General features: G+C 47.8%; 1 protein-coding gene across 2 annotated transcripts in view; it reads right to left on the bottom strand.

Moving 5' to 3' along the window:
- The window catches only part of SLC39A11 (solute carrier family 39 member 11), a 336,039-nt gene that overhangs the window by 291,167 nt on the left and 21,093 nt on the right, over positions 1-23,779 (bottom strand). For both annotated transcript variants that reach the window (XM_057716107.1, XM_057716109.1), the window contains exon 4: positions 1,761-1,919. In XM_057716107.1, the coding sequence (XP_057572090.1) occupies positions 1,761-1,919 (159 nt within the window). The remainder of the gene's footprint in view (positions 1-1,760; positions 1,920-23,779) is intronic.

Here is a 23,779-nt window from a genome sequence, read left to right as displayed (position 1 = left end):
TGGCCAAATGACTATTTACACTGCCCGAGAAAGTCTCTACACTCGGGCAGCTGATCAAATACACCTGACCCGCCCCCCCTGCCCCCCGCCCCCAGCTCTGGCCCCAGTACCAGGGAACGGTGACCCTCCACGATTGCAAAGAGCCCTCTGCAATATACTGTCCTAGAAGCCCAGGAGGGCCCCGGTGGGAAGAGCAGAGTGAGAGCAGCAGGGGCTGTGCAGAGCAGCTGAGCCAGCCCGCCGTCTGCTGTTCGGGAGTTAAGGTTACAGACGGCCACATCTCCCTGCCAGGGCACGTAGACTGTACTCCAACAGCGTGTGTGCACAGGACCAGGGTGGACTGGAGAGCACAAAATGCGAATCTACCCTGAGGGCCTCTCAAAGCTATTACCAAGCAGATGTATTTGACAACGGGGAAGCAAAGGGTCCAGGGGGCAGAAACTGACACGGCTGTTGAAGCTCTCGATGAACAAGAACGACACGTGGTCTTTCCTCTCAGACAACATCATGGGTGTCCATCCAACCATCGCATCCAGCTCTTTGGTCCAGAGGCTGGTCCTTCCGGGACACACATGATCAGTTTCTCACGAGCGTCTGGGCCACGTTCCCAGGAATTCTTCCGTCTCTTTCTCCAACAGGGAAGAAGGCAGGTGGGCAGGGGAAAGAAGGTGAGCCTAGCTCCTGGGCTACATGCCCAGCTGACTCCAGTGAGCCCGACCTGATCCTCGCCCGCTGCGAGCCAACAGAGACACTCGGGTCTCTACACGGTCCTCCCTGTGCCTCCTCCCTTCCTGGGCGAGCAGAGAATTCAGGCACCGGCTCAGGTCTCTCCGGGGGCTTCTGCCCACCTCGGGGACTTGTTGGGACACAGCGCCTGGTAAGGTGACGTGTGCTGCACTGGGTCCTTATTGACGCCCACCCTCCAGCCGACCTGGTTTTAGCCGACGGTGCTGGGTCACCGTTTCGCGGCCTTGCCTGGGCTCTCTCTGCTCAGCGACCACGCCCAGACTTCAGGCTGTGGTTCATTTTGCGCTTCTCTGTAAGCAAGTACCTGCTCATTCCCCAAACCCAACCCATCAGCACTATTCAGGCAAAAAAACCCTAACACCCAAATCTCTGGCTCGCCCCAGTTCTGGTGGCTTTTTAGATTTTTAACATTTTTATTTGGCAGCCCCTAAAGGGAGTTATCCTCAAGTCATAAGGAGGAACGTGGGGAGAAGGGGCACACAACCGGCGGATGGCAGAAGTGAGCGGGACCCGAGGCCCTACTGCCGGGTCTCCTCCCTTACCCTCCTATTAATAAGCCCTGTGGATGGGATGCTCTGTCGACCGTCTTACGCTGTAGTTGGGTGTCTGGTCAACTCCCTGGTGACATCATGACCTCTCCAAGGGTCAGGACCACCGCTACGGGCACTCCCTCTCCCCAGTGTCTAGGTCCACTCATATAGATAGCGCCTCACCACCCAACGTCAGCTGTTCTCCATGTTTATAATGAGATCTGACATTTAAAATCTGAACTCACCAAAATGTAACCAAGGGGATGATGAGTCAGGCTACCGACAGCTTATCTTCTTTTCGGCATTAAGTCACGATTTCGTTCCTCTAGGTAAAAGCCCTAAATGGCTTGAAATATCTGTTTCGATATCACTGGCTACTTAACAGAGACACGACTTGGGGATGTCGAGCTGGAACAGAAGTCAATCTGTGACACAGAGCTAGACACACCCCGACACAAGAGCCCAAAGCGGAGTGGTACTCACCTGGTGAGGCATCAGGAGGTCAGCCAGGTAGACAAACGCAGCTCCGAGGGTGAAGCCGACGGCCACAGGGAAAAAGGCCAAGGCGCCAAAGCCGCCAGAGGACATGGCCATCTCCACCGCTGGGGCCAGGAGGGACCAATAGGAGGCGGCCAACATGACCTGCAAAACCACAATAAGCAGCAAACCATTAATCCACCGCCAGAAGGCCTTCCGAGTGGGGACACCGCCTGCTCTCGATGCCCCGAACTGAACTGGGTTAGGCCTTTAGTCCTCGGTGGTGGGTATGATCCCAAAGGACAAAGCCACCATGAGAAGTCTAATTAATGCTGCGAGAACTCAATTTGGGGTACGATGGAGTTGACCTTGGGAAGAGGGAGTCTAGTTTGCTGTCATCTAGCCTCTAATTCCGTGGTCCTCAACCATTCCCGGAGACATCTGGCAATGTCTGGAGACATTTTTTGGTTGTCACAAGAAGGGCAGGGGCAAGAGGGAGGCTTCTCTAGCATCGAGTGAGCAGAGGCCAGGGGTGCTGGTAAACGTCTCACAGTGCCCATCACAGCCCCTGAGAGCAAAGCATTACCTGGCCCCAGAGGTGAAGAGCGCTGTTGAGAAATTCTGTGCTAAGTTGAATACTTCCAGGACCAGCTGCTCACTACTTCGTGAGTTCCACTGCCTTGGACATGAGACAGCTCTAATCACTACAAAGTTCTTCCTTATTCTGAGCTGAAATTTGTCTCCCTTCCATTTCTACCTATTACCGCCAGGTCTGCTCGCCGGAGCACCAAAAGAATGTGTCTTTCCTCTGTGATAATGTGACAGCCTTTGAAATATTTTTTTAAATATTTACTTATTTATTTTGGCTGCAGCATGTTTAGTTGTGGCACGTGGACTCTCAGTTGCAGCATGCATGTGGGATCTAGTTCCCCAACCAGGGATCAAACCCGGGCTCCCTGCATTGGGAGCGCGGAGTTTTACTCACTGGACTGCCAGGAAAGTCCCCTTGCCCTTGAAATATCTGAAGACAACCAGTGAGACCATGTCAGCTTGGTCTCGTCAATTTTCTCATCTCTAAAAAGGAAGAAGGGAACTTACTGACCACCTACTACTTCCAGGGACCAAAGCTTCACATCTGATATCTTATTTTATCATCCCAACAACCGTGGGAGGAAGATGTTGTTTTCTACTGCTATTTGTAGATAAAGACATTGAATCTCAAAGTAATAAGATCATTTGCGCAAGGTCACAGAGCCAGGAAGTCACAGATCCAGGGAACTGTGCAAAGCAGGGCCATCCCCCTCAACGAGGCGGAAAAACAAGAGGGAAAAGACGGATCTGGACTCAAATCTCGGTAAGGTCAATTCGATCAAAGGTTCTCCAGCGTTTAGTGAATCAAGCACTCATCCACAGTTGTTTACTCTTACAGACACCATAACATCTTGGCCACAGCACACCCATTGCCATCGTAACCATATGACAGTCAGCAGTGACACGTAAAATGCTGAATGGGTTTCTAAAATTACTTAATTACGCCTTGCCTTTAAAAAAAACATCTGCATCATCCATCTCCAAAATAACAGAGTGACAGAACCAGGTATTACGAATGCAACAGTAAAGACCAAATCCGTGCAGGAAGAAAATGGTTTCTCTCCTGCAAAACACCTGCCACCCACGGTCACTTGCCCGGCACTGGACGCTCCCGGCAAAAGTCTCAGTGCCACCCATGGAAAATCGCACCTGCCTCAGGGACTCCCAGAAACAATGAAAATGGCTCCTCAGCTCAGCTTCATGGGACCATCAAAGGAAGCTTGTGGGAGCTTCCTCTATCTCAGGGGCTGATCCATCCCCTTACCGGACTTTGTCTCACTTGCTTTAGAATTCAACTGCCCTGCAGCCACCATCCGTGGTAAGCTCCCACCAGCGAGGACCAGCACAGAGGCACACACATGTCCAGCAACCTCTATTCTTGCCCGTTTCAGGGCCTCCCACTTAGACCATGTCACCAGTAAGGACACTCACCTCATCTTCCAGTCCCTCCCCACATCCCATCCTTGTCAATGTCACTTGGGGTACTTCCCCAACCCCGGCTCCCTGTCTCAACACCAAGTCCAACCTCTTCTGTCAAAGCTCCTTTCCATCCCTATGCATCACTGGATACCAATCTTTTTTCTATGCCATACACGTGAGAAATACACAATGCTCTCATGGACAAGTGATGGGAGGTGAGGCAGAAGGGATGTGCTTCTCAAGGATGGATTTGCCTGAAGCCGGGATGCTTGAAACGGAAAGGCATCCCAGACGACATGGGTGGGTTCCCTCCTGGAGAATCACTGTGCTTCATCCTTCTGGTCAAATCCAAAGCCCAACCGGATTTTCTTCATTTCTTTTCCTCGCCAGCCTCCCTGCCTCCCACATAAACTGGAACATGACCAAGGATCAATCTTGAAATGAGATTGGGTTGCCTGGGGACTTCCCTGGTGGTCCAGTGGTTAGCACTCCACGCTTTCACTGCCAAGGGCACAGGTTCGATCCCTGGTCAGGGAACTAAGACCCCATGAGCCACGAGGCACGGCCGAAAAGAAAAAAAGAGAGAGAGAAAAAAGAGATTGGGTTGCCTGGCCGAAACGACAACAGGGCCCCCAAAAAGTTTATTTAAAGGACATATGTGGCAGGACTTCCCTGGCAGTCCAGTGGGTAAGACTCCACACTCCCAATGCAGGGGGCCCAGATTCCATCCCCAGTTGGGGAACTAGATCCCGCAGGCATGCCACAACTAAGAAGCCTACATGCTGCAACTAAAGAGATCCCGCGTACCACAACTAAGACCGAGTGCAGACAAATAATAAATAAATATTTTCTAAAAAATAAAGGGCATATGTGGCAGACAAAATAATGACTGTTTCCCCCAAAGATAACCACATCCTGATCCCTAAAACCTGTGGATGTGTCACCTTACATGGCAAGAGGGACTCTGCAGCTATGGTTAAGGGCTTTGCAATGGGGAGATTATCCTGGATCTGGGTGGGGCCAATGGCATCACGAGGAACCTTATGAGAGAGGGAGACAGGTCAGAGTCAGAGAGAAGATGTGATGATAGAAGCAGAGGTCACAGTCAGAAAGGAGAGACTGGAAGAGGCTATGCCGCTGGCTTGAAGATGGAGAAGAGGTCGTGAGCCGTGGAAGGTGGGTGAGCTCTAGAAGCTAGAAAAGGCAAAGCAACAGTCTTCCCAAGAGCCTGCAGCAGGAGCACAGCCCTGTTGCCACCTTATTTTATCCCAGTTAAAACCAATTTGGACTTCTAACCTGCAGTACTGTCAGATAGTATATTTGAGTCATTTTAAGACTCCACGTGTAGTACCTTGTTACAGCAGCAACAAGAAACTAACAGCACATAAAGGCATATGTTATTTTTTTTAGAGCAGTTTTATGTTCACAGCAAAGCTGAGCAGAAAGTACACAGAATTCCCATATACCCCCCGCACCACATACGCACAGCCTCTGCACTATTCACATCCTACACCACAGTGATGCCTTTGTTTCAATCCACAAACCTGCCCTGACACCCCATTATCATCCAAAGTCCACAGTTTACATTCGAGATCACTCTCAGTGCTGTACATCCTACAAGTTCGCACAAACACATAGTGACGCGTATCTCCTATTCTGGTATCACAACTAAAAGTTTCACTGCCCTAAAAAATCCTCTGCATTCCATCTTTCCACCTCTTTCTGCTCCGCTGCAGCCCCTGGCAACCACTAATCTTTTTACTGTCTCCATAGTTTTGCCTTCTCCAAAATGCCTGATAGTTGAAATCGTACAGTAGGAAGCCTTTTCAGACTGGCTTCTTTCACTTAGTCATATGCATTTAAGATTCTTCCATGTTTTTTTCATGGCTTGATAGCTCATTTCTTTTTAGCACTGAATAATACTGCATTGTCTGGATGGACCACAGTTTATTTATCTATTCACCCACTGCAGGACTCCTTGGTTACTTCCCAGTTTGGGCAATTATGAGTAAAGCTGCTATAAACATCCGTGAACCGGCTTCTGTGTGGCTATAACTCTTCAGTACATTTGGGGAAACACCAAGGAGTGCGACTGCTGGACTGTATGATAAACTTTATTTTTTTAAATAATCCTTCAATGTAGGTGGCTTCCCTGAAACTGTCAACACTAGCAAAGCTCCTTTAAAAGTTACGCATTTTTTAAATTCTGGGTGTAGTGACATATTAACAAGCTGATACAGAAGCAGGAAGTAGTGTATCTGATTAACCTTCAATTACCCCTGAGAAGCAGGGCCTGCAGGCGATAGAGAGCCTAGCAAAGGGGATGCAGTCATCACTGCCAATCACTCCCTGCAGGACTCCAGACGGTAGATACCAAAGGTCCTCCCGCAGCGGCAACCGTGCTTATAAAGGCAAAGTGGGCTCACAGAGTGACAGGGAAGGACAAATCTGACTCCCTATTGGCTCTGTTTCTTTTACCTTAACCTTTGTATTCTATGGCTTTTGCGACATGTTAAGAAAGTTGCCCATAGCCTGAAATACACAGGGCAGCCCATTCTCAAGCCTCCAACCTTTAAGGGTATAACACTTTTCCATGCAGACAGAGGTAAAAAGGTGCAGAACTGAGAATAACACTTGTCTTGTTGGAGGTTTACAGGAACATCATGGCCTGACCTACCTGGACAAATGCAAGAACAAAGGATTCGGACACCATGAAGTTTGCAACAAACAGCCACACCCTCTCCCCTTTTAGCATGAAAGAAGCCTGAATTCCAACCCCGGTAAGGTGGTTCCTTGGGACAGCTTTCTGAATAAAGACTGTTCCTTGCATCAACAACCTGTCCCTCGATGTATTGGCCTGCCATGGGGTGAGCAGTATGGGCTTGGACTCGGTAATAGCAGCACCAGCCCTGAAGACATCAGATGTGACCACGAGGAGGTGACCACCGTCCCTCCCTCTTCCTGCCTTTGTCTATAAAAGGAACACATAATCGGGTTTCCGCACACAAGACAGGGGCCTCGCTGTGCCCCTGAAGTCCTTTTGGCCCCTTTATTCCCCAACAGAAAATGTAAAGCACGGCCAGTCAAGTGAGCCACAGGAAGGCTTGTGCTGGAGCCCATCCTCCAGCTGGACGTTGCTAAGACCAAAGCAGCCCAATTATTGGCCAAGTAGTCAAAGAAGCTGAAGGGAGTGAGCATTTCAATAACAACAGCTCCTGCAAAAAAAGATCTAAGGAGGAAATAAACAAAACATGGACTGAATGTCTAACTGCATTCGGTGGCCGGTTTGACTGGTCTACCGCAGGGCTCAGAAATCTGAAGGTTGGACGGAGAGGGTCTCAGGGCAGTGTTTGAGAAGCCTTCCTTCTCCCAGGCCCAGGGTGAACCCCACCGTGGCTCTTCCTCCTCACACGCTTCCCCTGGCATCTCAGCCACTAGCATGCCTTCAACATCCATCTCTACGGATGGGCAAGCGGATGAATGAACGGCTTGAGTGACTTAGAAGAATTGATCTTGGACGTGTTCATAATTGTTCCAAAAGATGGAAACAGCCCATTAACAGATGAATGGAGAGACAAAACAGTCCATTCGATGGAATAGTTTTCAGCCGTGAAGACGTGAAGCACTGAGACACGCTACAACATGGATGAACCTTGAAAACATGCCAAGTGAAAAAAAAGCTAAACACAAAAGGCCACATATTATATGATGCTATTTATATGAAGTGTCCATAGACGGAGAACAGATTTGTGGTTGACAGGGGCTGGTGGGAGCAGTTCTTAATGGATATAGGGTCTCCTTTGGGGGCAGTAAAAATATTTGGAACTGGAGAGAAGTGATGGTTGCACAACACTGTGAACGTACTAAATGCCGCCGAATCGCACACTGTAAAATGGTTAACGCTATGTGAGTTTTAACTTCATTTTTTAAAAGGTGAGCTTGGCCTAACCACGCTTGAGAACCCTATCCTGTACTACTGCCCCCACCCCGGTTGTGTGCTGAACCCTCCAGCCACAACCGCCTCCTTCCCACCCCCACCCCCTCCCCCTTGGCCCAAGCACTTGCATCTGTGGAAATGCCAAAACATCAAGGCCCAGCTCTCACGCCCTTTCTGCCAAGCATCCTAAACCCTCTGCCTGAGCCCACGTACATCATGGATGGGAAAATGCAGGATTTAGGATCCGGTCCAAGTTTGGATCTTGGCTCTTCCACTTACTAGTGGGGGAGCCCTAGACAAATAACCTCAGCTCTCTGCAGCTCAGTCTCGAGAAAATGAAACATGGTGGCAATGATACTATGTAACAGGTTGTTTTAAGAATTATATGGGGCAGCGCATATACTGTGCCAATCTATTCCTGGCTGGAAGTACCTGCGGAATTAGGAATCAGCACTGTGTTGGATTCTTCCCTCTCCCTGAGCCTGCCTTCACTCAGCAGGCTCGCACCCTCCTCCCCACCTCACCCTCTACCCCTCCTTTGGGGGGGGGCCCTTTTCCATCACACTGGATGCATTTTTTGTGCCCATATTCCCCCAGGACCAGGATCAGGGCTGTGCTATGAGCACCTATATGTTAGCACCACCCATCTTAGTGGTCCTGGACGGAGCAGCTGTTCACTCCTTGTGGCCCAGGTGAGTTCTCTGTTATCCTTGCTAATGAAACAGAGCAACGGGGGTGGAGAAGCTGGAAGGAGGCGTAATCAGGAAGTGATTCAACACTCATTTTTCAGTCTGTTACCTAAGTTTTAAAGTGATTTTACCTGTATAGGTTCCTACTCAAATGCCTTCACTCCTTTGACAAACACTGGATAAGTAACTGTTTAAAATAACAGCATTTTTCTCAGTTGTGGAAAGAAGTGGACAGAATTTTCAGAGCTTCATGCATAACCCGCTGAAGCGTCTACTGATAGAATCACACTCTGTGAAGAGTTGAAAGGGATGTTAGGAGCCTACCTAGTCCAGAGGCTTCATTTAACAGATGGAAAAACTGAGGCCCAAGGGGATTCAGTGGCTTTCCCAGAGCCACAGAGCAAGCTCATGCCATCCAAAGCTGATTGCACCATCCCGGGATCAGGTCAGTGCCATCCTTCAGCCCTACGCTGACCCAGAATCTTCCAAGAAATTCTAAGAGCTTCAGAGTAAAGACAAGGTTTAGGTTGCTGCCTCCCTTACAATCAGGCAAAGCATCCTGGAACCACAGGCTGGGATGAATCAGCTTCGGCAATAACCAAATGCCATTGACCCCATGGGCATTCTCCACTAGTGTGATATGAGCTGGTCCAAGAAAACCCAGCACTGAGGACATATTTGGCCACTAGTAAACCGTGATGATGACCTTTTTAAACATGTTCCTCTGCAAGATCCATCAGACCTTACAAACCTAAACCCCTAATAGCCCATGACTGCCTTAGAGGCAGGGAAACAAGCAATTGTGTGGCTCAAACTATGATCCCCTCCTAGCAATACAGCTGAAGCTGGGGTTTCAAAACAAAGCTGAGGTATATTATAATTTCGGTCCAGGGCTCTGAATTAAAGGCATACCTTCCTCTCTTGTAGATGACACTGAAAATAAGAACACTCTAATGCAACCTGTATCCTGGACTGGATCCCGGGAATAGCAGAAGAACAGTGGTGGGAAGACGGGTGAAATCCAACTAAAGTCTTGGGATTAGCACCAATGTTGATTTCTTAGCTTTGACAAATGTACTGCAGTCTCGTAAGATGTTCACATTAGGGGAAACTGCATGAAGGGTATATGGAAATTCCTCGTACTGTTTTTGCAACATTTCTGAAAATCTAAAATACTTGCAAAAACAAAGAGTTTATTAAAAATTAATAATAATAGTTACTGGGGCCTAAGAGAAGATTGAGGCAGATCATTCCAGCTGAAAAGCATGAACCGTGCAAAGACTTAAAGCCAAGAGAGCCCAGAGCTTGCTTTGTGGGGTCAGCACAGTGACTGACCTAGGGCCACACTATTTGTGGCAGTCAGAGGGGACTGCGTGCCTTACACGTGTCACCTCCTTGAAACCTACAGCCTCCTCTCTGTGGTTTAGAGAAGGTAAGTCACCCAAGGGCACAGCTGGAAGTGACAGACCTGGGATTTGAAACCCAGGCCACACCCTTAATCCCGAAGCTATGTTGTCGCTTGGATGTCTCAAATTCTTTAAAAACCATAATACTCAGAATATCGCCTACTCAGTATATCTAATCAGAGAGTAATTTCCCTCCAAGTATGATTTTCAATGTTGACTGTGTTTACAGTAGCAGTATTTACTGTGCTAGTGTGTCAATCCTAGTCCAGTTTTGAACATCACAAAATATAAGCTGTAGAACTTCTAGTTAAACGTGGCTGATGGAACACAAGCTGCTCGCTCCCGAATTCCCACTAGGGTGAAAGGAAAGGGATGAGGAGGAGCTCAAGCTCAAAGACAAAAGGACGGAAGGAGATGGCAGTCACAGGGTTTTAGAAGCTAAAAGGGAGGGAGGGTGGGCACGTAATGACTGAAAGACACCCCAAAAAGGCTGACACCTGAGCCCAGTAGAAGCAAACGGTTCACCCCACAGAACCCCAGAACAGCGCAGGGATGGAGAGCCCTGGAGCCACTGGAAATGGACCAATAAAGAGGGCTGGTGGGGCTTCCTAGGTGGCGCAGTGGTTAAGAATCTGCCTGCTAATGCAGAGGTCACGGGTTCGATCCCAGCTCCAGGAAGATCCCACATGCCACAGAGCAACTAAGCCCGTGTGCCAAAAAAAAAAAAAAAACAAAAAAAGAGGGCTGGTGGAAAGCCTGGAGAAGAAGCCATGGCACCCCAAGATTCTTCCTGTACCCCACACGGCCAAGCAACCACAGCACCACACACTCAGAGACCCCCGCCAGCTAAGGGGTGGGTACCACACTGAGAACAGGAGGAGAAAGGGACAGTCTACATGCTGAAGGGAACGCCCAGCGTGCTCCCATCTCAGCCCAGCCTCCTCCCCAGCCCATCCACTCCGACTGCCTAGGGGCCGCTCCCCATGGAGCACATCTGCCCTACATTCCTGGCACAGGTGTCCCCACATAGGGCTCTGCTTCTGGGGGACCTGGCTGGAGACTGACCTCCCTGATGTCCCTTCTCAGGAAGATACTCAACAATGTGTTTACTCCACAGTACGACGGAGTGAGACAAAAAAGTCGAGACAAGGGGAAACAAATGAAAGGCATCCCCAGGTCGGTGGTAAAAAAAGGATGTCAGAGCGACAGTTCAACAGGCTCGGAGAACTAGACCCCAGACGGGAAGAGGGGCTGGAGGGCTCCGGGAAAGAGCAGATTGTAGAACTCTGTAGTCATTTGAACGTGTGCAGGGGAGAGTTTACACTTCTTGGTGGGAGAACTGGTGGCTGATTGATGACAGGTACCCAAAAAACTAGGCAAAGGGAAAAAAGGAGACCATCACTAACTCTGGAAGACATCAAACTTGCACAAGAAAGGAAATAAGTGAATACCATTTACAGTCTAAACAATGCAGGCTATTATTTATTTATTAACCAGTATACTTATCTGTGTGGTCAAACATATAGGACAGAAAATTTGCCATTTTAAAGTCTAGACAATTCAGTGGCGTTAATTACATTCACAGTGTTGTACAACCATCAGCACTAGTTTCAAAACCTTTTCACCACCCCCAACAGAAACTCTGTAACCATGAAGCAATAACTCCCTATTCTCCCCTCCCTGCAGCCACTGCTAACCTCTAACCTGCTCTCTGTCTCCAGGAATTTGCCTATTCTGGAGACTTCATCTCCGGAGCATCATCCAGTATTTGTCCCTTTGTGTCTGGCTTGTTTCACTCAGCATAATGCTTGCAGGGTTCACCCATGTTGTCAGTATCGCATTCCTTTTTAAGGCTGAACAATATTCCATTGTAAGCCATGACTACCGAACTACTGAACTAACCTAAGAAATATAATACATTTGTAGTATAGGATGCAGGTGGGGATAGGAGAACCAAACCCTCACCTTCCACACCAAGAAATCATGGGAGATGTTTAAAGCTGAAAAAGTCAAGAAATGTCAGCGTAAGCATGCAGTTGAGAAATGCGGGAGCAAAAAACTGAAGAAACAGCTAAAGTGGCCGTTCACACCACCCCTAAGTAGGAATCAAGGGTGGGGGAGGTCCGCAGACTGTTTTTTATTACAAGCCCCGTAGAACAATCTGACTTCTTAAACAATACGTGCCTATATTTGGGGGGGAAATTTTTTTAATAAATTGATAACATAAGTTTAAAATATGTAAATACATAACTAAATATTATAAATAAATGTATGATGTGATTTCTTTTAGTGTTTTAACCACAGAAGACCCTGAATTCAAGGTGAAAACCCAAAGCGGGAAAAAGATCCTGTGGACAAAAACTGAATTTTCAGATGTGCTTCTGCATGATCACGAGACACCCGCCTGGGCTGTGTGCCTCTGTTGAAAGCTCCTAAATCACAGCCTTGACACCAAAAGGCCAAATGGGACTTTCAGAGGAGGAGACATTAAAAATCAGCAGGCAATTAACTACACTTGGACAAAATTTTTAAAAAATTTTAATGTAAAAAAAAAAAAAAATCAGCAGACATTTGCAAGCTCTTTCTCACATTGCCTGAGAGTAAAATTCCCCCTTTTCTGTTCACAGTTCCCGAAACTTCGCAAAACTCCTATGATTCTTCTTCTCAAGATATCATGCAAAATACCGCCGGGATCCATACTTTATAATGCTATTCATTTCCCTCTGGTGTCAGGGGTACCAACATAGAATAATCAAAAACAATCAGCTGAACACCTAACCCACAGCAGGCAAACCTTTTCATTTCTGCTTAAGTGCTCATTTTGGGATAATTTTAGCTCTGGAAATATACATGAATTTGTGAAGAGTTTCTTAAGGGATACATCAGAAGAGTCTGGCATCATGGGTGCAATTAAGCATTTCTTTTATGACAGTAATGACAGTTTAAAGACTGGAAGAAAATCCAAGCGACAAAACAAAATTTCCCTCTTAATAAAAAAGGGGGAGGAAATTACTGCACAAAGATCACTGACAACACTCTGAATATCAGTATCAGCTATTCAATGAGCGTGCTTCTGAAGAAGGTACCCATGGAAGTCTACAGAAGACAGAAAGAGTTCAAAAATAACAGCACCCAGCTCAGAGCCTGCTGCAGACTAGGTCCTCCTTAAATGTTTGTTGAAGCACATGAACATGGACTCTAACTCCAAAAAGGCCACTGTATAAATAAGGAATAGGCACAAACTTGCAACCCATGTAGATCAAGGTTACAATTGCTCCGGAAGCACAGAAGCCACGTGATGCCTTTAAGTTCTGTCTCCAAATCAGATGTTAAGTTAATTTGTAATAGTCAATCAACAAGTGCCTAATCGGTGACTATTCCACCACCAACATTATGCTGGACTCCAGGGGGCCGGGAGGGAGGGAGGAAGGATGCAAAAGCTGATCTGAGTCCTGCCTTTGAGGAGCTGGCTACATCCCACAGGAAGAGAGGCTACAGAAGACGTCTGAAAGGCATCGGGAGGGACAAAGGAAGGAAGCCTGTGGTCGTTCCACGAAAGGAGGTGACAACGTTGTTAAAAAAGTAAAACGTCAAAGAAAACGTGGTGAAGGGCTCTTGAAAGTTGGACACGGTTCGGAAGGGAAAAGAAAGGTGTGACCCTCTAGCTGGGAAGGTGCGCTTGAGCAGTCGGGAGGCAAGCTTGCCAAAGCTTACACTGTAGGCACTGCGGGGAGATCAGCCTGGCGGGGGGACCATGCGATAGCTGGGTATAATTAAGAGGCCTCACAGAGTAGCTTGTCCTCAGGACAACAAGCGGGTTGTTTCCTGCTCTGGTTGCACAACAGACTTGCCTGGAGTTTTCCAAGTACTGGTAACCTCTCATCTACCCTCTGTGTCTGTGAATTTGCTGAGGCCCCTCTACAACCTACTGGAACAGACTCTCCTGGATTGGAAACCAGCAGCCCGGGTGCCGGGCTACTGACATGGTCTAGATGAGAAGCAGCAAAGGCCTGAGCAGAATGGAAGCAGAGGGATGGGGAGGAAAGAAGAAGTCAGTATGTGACCCTCCAGAATGAGATCGCCCGTGTCCACGCAGCACGGAGTCAGCCAGCAGAAGCCCATGCTCGGTGGCCGCATAGATTCTCCATGGAGTCAGCTCTGCAGTTCAGCCTGGCAATTCTTAGTCATGATTCAAGCCTGAATCCAACTTACAGGGGGGCTCTATCTGTACCTAGTCTCCTGTTGTCAAAAAGCCCTCATAATATACCAGCTCCGTGTAATTTTACAAAATTAAGCCTAACAGCTCAAAATCATAATCCTTTACATTCAGCGTCAATGACAGTTATTCACTGTGGCAGGCTCACTTGAGTGACCTACCCGGTGTAAATGATGGGCAGGGGCCTGGCCTACCACCCTGCATATACTCTCCAAACTAGGAAAGAGCACTTGAGTTTAAAAAAATAAAAATCTACCCTATGACCCAGTAATTCCTCTCCTAGAGACCTGCCCCAAAAGAAATAAAAACATATGTCCATACAAAGACTTACACAGGAAAGTTCACAGGCGCTTTACTCATAGCCTAAACCTGGAAAGAGCCCAAATGCCCATCCACAGGAGAATGGATAAACCCACTGAAGTCCATTTATAAAAGGAAATATTCCTTAGCAATAAAAAGGGGGAAACTACGGATATCGTAACGACATAAAGGAGTCTCAAACTCATGATATTGGGTAAAAGAAGCCTGTATACAAATACACACACACACACACACACACACACACACACACACACACACACACACAGCCCTAACCTCTATTATTCCTTTTAAAGCACAAGAATATGCAAAAGTGATTGCCTGAGGAGTGGCAGAATTGACTTAGGTAACAGAAGTCCTTCTGGGGTGACAAAAGTGTTTTTGACCCCATTTTGGGTGGTGGATAAATAGTTGTATACAATTGTCAAAACCCACTGGCTGACACTTGAAGATCTGGGCATATTATTACACGTAATTTGTATTCATGTTTTTTTAACTCCTAGGAAGACTGCCCCAGATCCTAATAAGCCACATTGCATAGAGATAGTATGCTGTGTATCCAGTTTCCAGGGTCCACCCTAAAATGGTCCCTCTGGGGATAGGCTTGGGTCATCCAAGCCTATCCCCAGAGGGAATACAATCACCAAGCACCTGCCAGGCCCAGGCCCGGGGCTGAGAGTCAGGCCATTCTAAAACACTAACTGCTGGCAGTGTTAGAAAAATCTGTCACGCATACCCCAGAGGATCTCCCAGCATCCATTCTCAGAGACCCCAGGTCTCCACTGGTGAGGTCCTAGACTGTAGTAAGTGCCTTAAAGCAAGGACGACTGCCCAAGACATATCTGGCCTTTCAATTTACCAAGCAACAACCCAATTTTAATTTCCTCTGCCAAAACAGAGGGAAAAAGAGCTGAAAAAAGAGTTAGCCATCACTACGTACAATGGAATATTACTCAGCCATAAAAAAGAACAAAATCATGCCATCTGCAGCAACATGGATGGACCTAGAGAGGATCACACTAGGTGAAGTAAGTCAGAGAGAGAAAGGCAAATGTCATATGATATCACTCATATGTAGAATCTAACTTTAAAAAATGATACAGGGACTTTCCTGCTGGCGCAGTGGTTAAGAATCCGCCTGCCAATGCAGGGGACACAGGTTCGAGCCCTGGTCTGGGACGATCCCATGTGCTGCGGAGCAACTAAGTCCATGAGCCACAACTGCTGAGCCCGCATGCCTAGAGCCTGTGCTCCACAACAAAAGAAGCCACCGCAATGAGAAGCCCACGCACCGCACCTCACCACACCGCAACAAAGTGTAGCCCCCGTTCACCACAGCTAGAGAAAGCCCGAGTGCAGCAAGGAAGACCCAACACAGCCAATCAATCCATCAAAGTTTACAATTAAAAAATGACACGAACTTATTTACGAGACAGAAACAGACTTACAGATATCGAAACCAAATTTATGGTTACCAAAGGGGACACGTAGGGCGAGGGATAAGTCAGGACTTTGGGATTAACATACCCCCACTACTGTGCAACCGACAGATAACCAACAAGCACCTACTGCATAGGGAGACAGGCTGGGGCCTGGGACCCTTTGCTGCAGGGCTGTAGTGCCTGCACCTGGACACACCTCTCCTGCAGCTACAAAATACAAAGAAACTGTGTGGGATTAAAAATAACTGCTTGCATGTGCACCTGGGGCAAATTCTGGACCCAAACGATACAAAGAGACCAAAAAAGCCAGCTCCCACTTTTGAAGAGCCTGGAGCAAAAAAACAGGGTGTCCGGAGCAAAAGCAGGGTACTTCACATGCCCCCTGCACAGAGAGGCGGGCAAAATACCCAAGCCACCCCCTGACCTGACCCCTGGACACGCCCCTACCCTCACCCCATACAAGGAATAAGCTTGCCACACCAGCCCCCCGCCCCCCCCACCCCCGCAGCAGGGGCCCCAATAAAGCCTTGCCTGAATGTCTTGTCTGGCCTCTAGTCAATTTCTATTGATTTGGGGAGGCCAAGAACCCTGGTCAGTAAGGGAACTCTGCTCAATACCCTGTGCTAACCTACACGAAAAAGAATCTGCAAAAAGAATGAATATACGTATACATGCATGTGTCACGTTGCTGTACACCGGAAACTCATGCAACACTGTAAATCAACTATAATCCAATACAATGGTTAAAATTAAAAACAGAAAGGGTTAGCCATCAAGCCCAGTCCTGCTCCAAATCTAAGTTGCCAAGCGGAACTCAACAAACGTTTACTAAGTAACTCCAGTGTGTAAGATGCCCACCTGGACTGGAGCACCCACGGGCAAGGATCCTAGTTACACTCAAAACGAGACCACCCGCTCCAGAGTCTAACACTATCTAGGCCTTTGCGAGCGTTCACCGTTCCTCTTGCACAGCCCCACTGTTGTGAACAACAGAGACGTGTAAGCGTGCTCATAACACGGGTCCTTTCAGGGCACATTCAGATGAGCTAGGTGAGCGAGGACTCCCAGAATCTCTCAGCCTGCCAAAATCACTAACTCCATGTAGACTAAAAAAAAGGGGGGGGGGGGGCATCTTTATCAAACCTCTTCACCAGCTGGTCACCAAGACAGTGAGAACGTGATGTTGCCCAAAGCAACCTCTCCGTGGCACCCAGCCACCAACCCATCCGCTCCCTCTCAGCTCTGGCCTACGGATAGGCAACCGCACCAGCTGGTCAAGCCTCCCCCACCCCAACATCACCGCTCCCTCACGCCGCTCCAATCTGCTCCAGAGCTGGCTGGGACACAAGATCTGCCAACACGTGAAGGAGGAGAGAAGACGGAGCCGTCTGGCTCCGCCGAGAGAAAACTCCAAAGTCTAGGCTGCTTCGCCTGTCTCCCTCCAGACAGGGGAAAAACCACCAACCCACTGGCTCTGGGTTTCCCTCCTGGGCTTGAAGGAAATCAGCAGGGAGGCTTAGGGACGGGATCGTCAAGGTCAAAGATAAGAAAAGACGTTGCCCCTTGTTCCAAACGAAACCACACTTCGTTTTCGCCACACGTGAAAACCTGGGTTCTCAACGTGTTTTCTGTCCTAACTCACCCGGGGGGTGCAGGAGGTGGCCGTGATCCCTGGGAGATGGAGGGCAAGAGGTCCAGAGAGGTGGGACAGAATCTCAAGAAGGGACTGGATGCAGGATGAAGAAAAATCCCATCAGGGGTTGCCTGACTTAGCAAATAAAAATATAGGACCTCCAGTTACATCTCAACTGCAGATAAACAATGAATTTTCTTTTTAATTTGGGACAGGCTTATACTAAACACTGTTTATCTGAAATTCAGATTTGTCTACTTATTCTATATTTTATCTGGCAACCCTGGCTAGCCCCACCGGCAATTCCAAGGTAGATCTCCCATCTTCCCCAACCCCCCCCGCCCCCCGCCCCGGAAAGCAATACTGCATAGTGGATAGAAGGCAGGACTCTGGAGGGAGACTACCTGATTCAAACCCAAGGTCCACCACTTCAAACTCCCAGCTGGGAGACCTCAGGTAAGAAATTCATCTCTTCAGGGCTACTATTTCTTCGTATGTAAAATGGAAATAATAACAGAAATAATAGTGACACTCAGAATAACAACATTTACATAAAGACTGAGTGTGTGCCAGGAACGTTCTTAATCTTCTTAACATTAAGAGTCAGATACTGGGACTTCCCTGGTGGTGCAGTGGTTAAGACTTCGCCTTCCAGTGCGGGGTGGGGGAGGGGGGTGGGGCTGGGTTCGATTCCTGGCCAGGGAGCTAAGATCCCACATGCCTTGCGGCCAAAAAACCAAAACATAAAAAAAAAGAAAAAGAAGCAATATTGTAACAAATTCAATAAAGACTTTAAAAAGAAAGAGTCAGGTACCATTATTATCCCTACTTCAGAGATGGGGAGACTGAGGCATGGAGAGGTTACATCATAAACAGTTGTTACTAAAAACAGTCAGTAAGTGGCAGAGCCAAGTTCAATGCCAGCCACTGTGGCTCTTGAGCCCCTGACTGCAACACTGTCCCCAAGGTGGTGCTCACCTCCTAGAGCTGTTTTAAGGATTAAATGCAATAAAGCACATAAGACGCTTAACACAAAAAGTGGCCTAACGACTATAAACACTTGGTGCCACATACGCTTAAAATTTGTCTCTATTTTTCCCATGATAGGAGCAAATGATTGGAGAAAATAAACAAACAGGAAAAATGAAGGCTCTCAGAGGGAACCCAGGGGATTCAGGGAAAGAACGTCTGTTAAAAGAAAAACCTACGGTTGCTACCAGAGAGCTACGGATGCATGGACTACATCCACGAAACAGCTCAGGATGCTGGAGAAAACAAACGAAACAAACCAAAAACAGGGAGGATGAATCGTTTTCAGAAATGGAAACTCTGAAGACAACAACAAAAAAGAAACATTTGCTCTTTTTATGGCGTTAAAGTCAATGAAATTCCCTACCATGTGGAAAAAAACGGCAAAGATTTTATGAGAAGCAGGGAGAAAGGAGAAGAAAATGAGAAGCTCGGTCCAGGAAGTCCAATAGCCAACTAATAAGACTAATAAAAAGAGAACAGAGGACCAGCGGGGAAACTATTAGAGGAACATCAAATAGCATTTACCAGAGCTGAAGGACACTGGTTTCCAAATCAAGAAACTGCAGAATAAATTTACTTAAGAGATGTGGGAGAAAATTTCTCAAGAAGCAGGCAAAAGTGATTACTTCTAGAAAAGAGGACGGGGCCCTAGGTGGGGGGGGGGGGGCGGGGAAGGGAGGGGACTGCTGTTTTTTTTCTAAGCCTTTTATTAACGTTTGCTCATTCTACAGGGGTGCATCTATTACCCTGATAAAAATAAACGATTCCAAACACTGAGCCCCACTTAAATGTCCAAGAAGTCATTAGGGGAAAAGACCATGTGATGCATGCAGTTTAATGGGATTCAATTTTCCCTCAATAAAGACGAAAACAAATATGAGGGTCAATTTGTGTAATGGAGAACCGTGCAACCCCCAAAATAACAAGAAACAGTTCAGGATTTATTGTGAAAGGACACGTATGGCATGATCCCATTTCTTTAACTTATGTGTGAACAAAGAAAGTACAGAAGAGCGTGTTGCTGAGAAGAGGGATTTGGAGGCATGGCCTGGGGAGGAACACAAGGGACGCTTAGTGAAACCGAGGACTGCAGACTGGAGGAAAACTTTTCCAAAACCACAACACCCAAGTTCACTGATATATGTCAATCCCAAATTCCTCATGTGTCCTCCACCGCTTCCCTTGATATGACAGAAGAATGATCAAAAGGCACTGGACAACGTGCTAATCACGTGCTAAGTGCTTCAAATACATTTACTCATTTCGTCTGCATAGCAACCCTATGCTGGAGACAATACGATGATCTCCACTTTACAGATGAGGAAACTGAGGCTTACAAAGTCTAAGTAACTAGCCCAAGCTCACTCATAAGTTGAGAAATCAGGACCGAACCCAAGCCAGGCAACTCCAGGACTCACTGTAACACCAGAGCACATGTCCACCAGGAAAAAGGCTCTACCTCTTGGTGCCCAGGGCCCCCTGCCCTGAGCTCAACCCACACGGCTGACGGTTTGAGACATTTCCTGGCATGACTACATCCTGAGAACTTCATCATAATTAAATCGTGGGGAAATTTTCAAAGTGCTTCAGAGATGTAATGAGTTTACATTCAATTAGTTTCTTCCTTCATTGGGAGAATCAGAAAGACCGATTTCCTTAAAGACTCAGCGGGGAGGGTTTCTCACTGCCTATTTGGAGATTTCATTCTGAGGTTCCAGGGATGTAAATCAGCACACACAGAGATCTGGAGAATTTGGGCTGGGCCTGAAGGCAGCCAACCCCAAAGAAAAATCTCCAACACACGTGCCACACTCATTTCAAATATATCTTCACGTACCCTCTACTAGGGAGTACCCTCTACTACGGACCATGTCTCAACAGACAGCCTCCGCCACTTCCTAGGCACTTCTAGTTTGGGAAGGAAGAAAAAGAATGAATGAGCAATCAGAATCTAGAGACAAGTGTGATATAGAATAAGTATGAAGAGCTACAGATGCTTGTCAAGGGTTATTAAATCCCATCTTGGAAGGGGGTGGGAGATTATAGTGGAGAAAATGAGATGCTAAATTTCCCTCAGGAGCAAACTTTCAGCAGCAAGGATCTGGAAGGGACCAGGCTCTCAGAGGGACAGAGCAGGCAAATCCTCAGGGCTTTCAAAACTAGGTCCATAATGAGAAAGCCAAGGTGATGTAAATGACAGGCAAACTCTCCCTGGAACAGCTGGCAACAGTTTACTTCCACCTCACCTTGCACAGTGCCAGGTGCATTCCTGCTCCAAGCCAGTGGGATGCTGGCTCTCTCCAGCAGGGAGGGCTTTCCCTCTCCAGGGACTACGTGAGGTAGGGGCGCATTGGGTGATCCGCACTGATTCATGAAATGGGGGTGTGAAAATATTCAGGCACACCAAGGCTCTCAAAGGAAGCACAGATCTATGGGGGGTAAGACTTATCCTTCCTCTTGCATCCATCCATGTGTCCATCCAACCATCCTTATCCATCCATCCATCCATCTATATCCATCCATCCATTCATTCATCCATCAGTCCGTCCATCCATCCATCCACCCATCCATTCATCTATCCACCCACCTGTTATCCATCCATCCATCCGAGCATTTGTTTATTTGTTCGCCACATCAAAAAAAAAAAAAAATTGAGAGCCACCCATATGTCATGAATACTTCCTTAGACCCTTTACTGATTTGCTCTTTTTAAAACTGCACCATGCGTGACTCCTACCCTGGCCAGGGCACTCTCTGTCCACCTCCTTTCCTTTATCGTTCTCCATCACACGTATCTGTCAGACAGACTGTATGTTTCATTGTAGAGTTTATCATGTGACTCTCTCTCCTAGAATGGCAGTCCCACGAGGGCAGGAATTTTTGCTTTGTTTACTGTTTTATTCCCAGTGCCTAAAACAGTGCCTGGCGTGCCTTGGGTTGGGGGGTGGGGGGACCAGGAGGACAACTGGAGGCTCCCGTCTTTTCTCCTCCTGCCCTAAGCATCCCATGCACAGGTCAGACAAAGGAGTCCAGCATGGAACATGGCACACTCTTCAACTTATATGCAAATAATAAAACCAACAAGCGACAGGATTACTGTGAGGGTCAGACAAGGTAACAAATGAGAAAGGGCTTTGAAAATTATGAAGCAATGAATCAAAGTCACGTAATAGTACTGGGGACTCATGAGCCCATAAGATGCAAATGCTCCCCGAAGTTAGCACAGGGACACCCCCCCGCCATGGATTTCTTTATTCATAATTACAGAGTGTTGCACACACTCAGATCGGTGATCTATTTAAAGCTTCTGCACAGGCACTGACTCTGTGCTCCTTCCTCCTGCCTTAAATACGATACTAACTCGTTTTCCCCTTGTTTATGCATTTAACAGATATATATTCTTTCCACCCTCCTGGACAACTAACTCACTTAGCCCCAGGGCTGTCGTGGTTGATTTCTTCACAGAAGACCAGAAACAGCTTCAGAAACAGAAAGGTTTCCAAAGAACTGCTATAGCCAAAAAAAAAAAGAAAAAAGAAAAAAGAAGAAGAGGGAGGAAGGAAGGAAGGAAGGAAGGAAGGAAGGAAGGAAGGAAGGAAGGAAGGAGGAAAAAGAAAATCTGTGTACAGGTAAAATGAAAATGAAGCCTTCCCTTCCCTTGCTTGTCAACTGCACGACTCCCGGGCAGCGGAATCTCCATCAGGCCTGATGGTTCTGCTCCCTTCACTGTTTCCGAGTCCAGGGAATCAGCTCCTGGCCTCGAGCTAAAGTCAGATGTGGGATTAAAAGCCAGGGCACCCTGACAGAAAAGATCAGCTTCCACGGGCACGCTATTAAAGCGTTTGCCTCCCTGGTATTTCAATCTCTCTTGGCTCCGGAGGGCACAGAAGCATTAAACAGTCATGACTGGATTTTTCCTCCCACCATGTACACGAGATAGGAGGGGAAGGATTTCAGTCTCGGTGGAGCCGTGAGATGCCAGCCTGGAGGTTACAGGACTTGCCACTCATCACGGGGATTGTAAGCAGCTGGGCTAGAAATGCAGCCAGGGCTCAGGACTCCCCGACGGAGCCCAAACACGCTCTCTACTACGGCGTCGACTCAGAGCCCTGCTTCCTGGGCTCAGATGCCTGGAGGGGGGCTCCTTCCCCCCAGGGGAAAGCAGCCCTCCTGAGGTCTGATTCCTCGGGGGGCAGAAGGCACCAGGAGCGGGGAGGGAGGCCCCACCCAAATCCTGCATCTGACCCTGAGGCCGACAAACCTCTCCAGGTGCTGAGAAAGCAGCAAAAAGGATTCTCAGCCCGTGATCGCGGCTCCTCTGAGCTCCACGTTTCTCACCCCCCTCGTGGGGGGCAACGAGAGGAACAAAACCCACAGTCTGGCACCATCCCAACGCACTGCCAGCTTGCCCACCCGAGATACACCAGGACAGGCTTCCTCTCCATCCCTCCCGCCCTCGGCAAAAGGCTCTTTACATCCATAATTTACGGTCATCAAATGAGGCGGGGACTCCCCTGCAAAGAGGGAAGGAGATTGATTCCTGAATTTAAAAGGAAATGTGGGGACTCAAAAAGAAAAATCAAAGTAATACAGGTACAGGATAACAAAGTCAAGAAATGCTGAAGCACGAATGATAGCAATAAAAAAGCAGTAGTTGGCCCAAATCTCTTCCAAATTCACAGCCTGGACATACCTGCTCTCAAGAGGCCAAAAGATTCCGGGGAGATTACATTACTGCTAGCCACAGAATGCCACCTCACTCAATAGCTGAATTCTTGCTTCTAGAACAAACGTAGCCCTTGTACATTGTTCTAGAAGAATTGAGCCCGAGCCCTTTCCTCCCGGGAGACCAGAACACCTATGACTAATTCCGCCCATAAAGGTTTTGCGTCTCTGCTGCTTGCAGAACATAAATTAAGCTTCAGTGGCTCTTCCAATTCCTTCCTTGGGTGTTTAAGTTAACAAAGCGAATGGAAACTTAGAAAGCCAGCACTCTGTCTCACTGGGTGGGATGTCCAGAGGGAAGCTGAGAGGCACCTGGAAAAACAAGACAAAGGAAGACCCAGTGAAGGGGTCCAGTGACCACTGGAAATGGCAACCACGAAGGCGCTAAGCGACAGAACAGGAAGGCTGGTTATGCACAGGTAGACCGTCAACAGGCCTCGCCTCTGGGAGGGAAGGAGGCAGATGGCAGGGCAGAGCCGTGCTACTTTGCAGACTCCTCCCGCTAAGAACAAGAGTACTTCCTGACCCCTGAATCTGATGCACCTGGCAACCTGCTTTGGCCAGTAAAACGTGGAGAAATGATTCTGTGACAGCTCCAGAGTCCAGGCCTCCAGACA

This window comes from Hippopotamus amphibius, chromosome 17, assembly GCF_030028045.1.
Source record: "Hippopotamus amphibius kiboko isolate mHipAmp2 chromosome 17, mHipAmp2.hap2, whole genome shotgun sequence".
NCBI classification, from domain to species: Eukaryota; Metazoa; Chordata; class Mammalia; order Artiodactyla; family Hippopotamidae; genus Hippopotamus; species Hippopotamus amphibius.
This window is presented reverse-complemented; position numbering and strand designations above follow the sequence as displayed.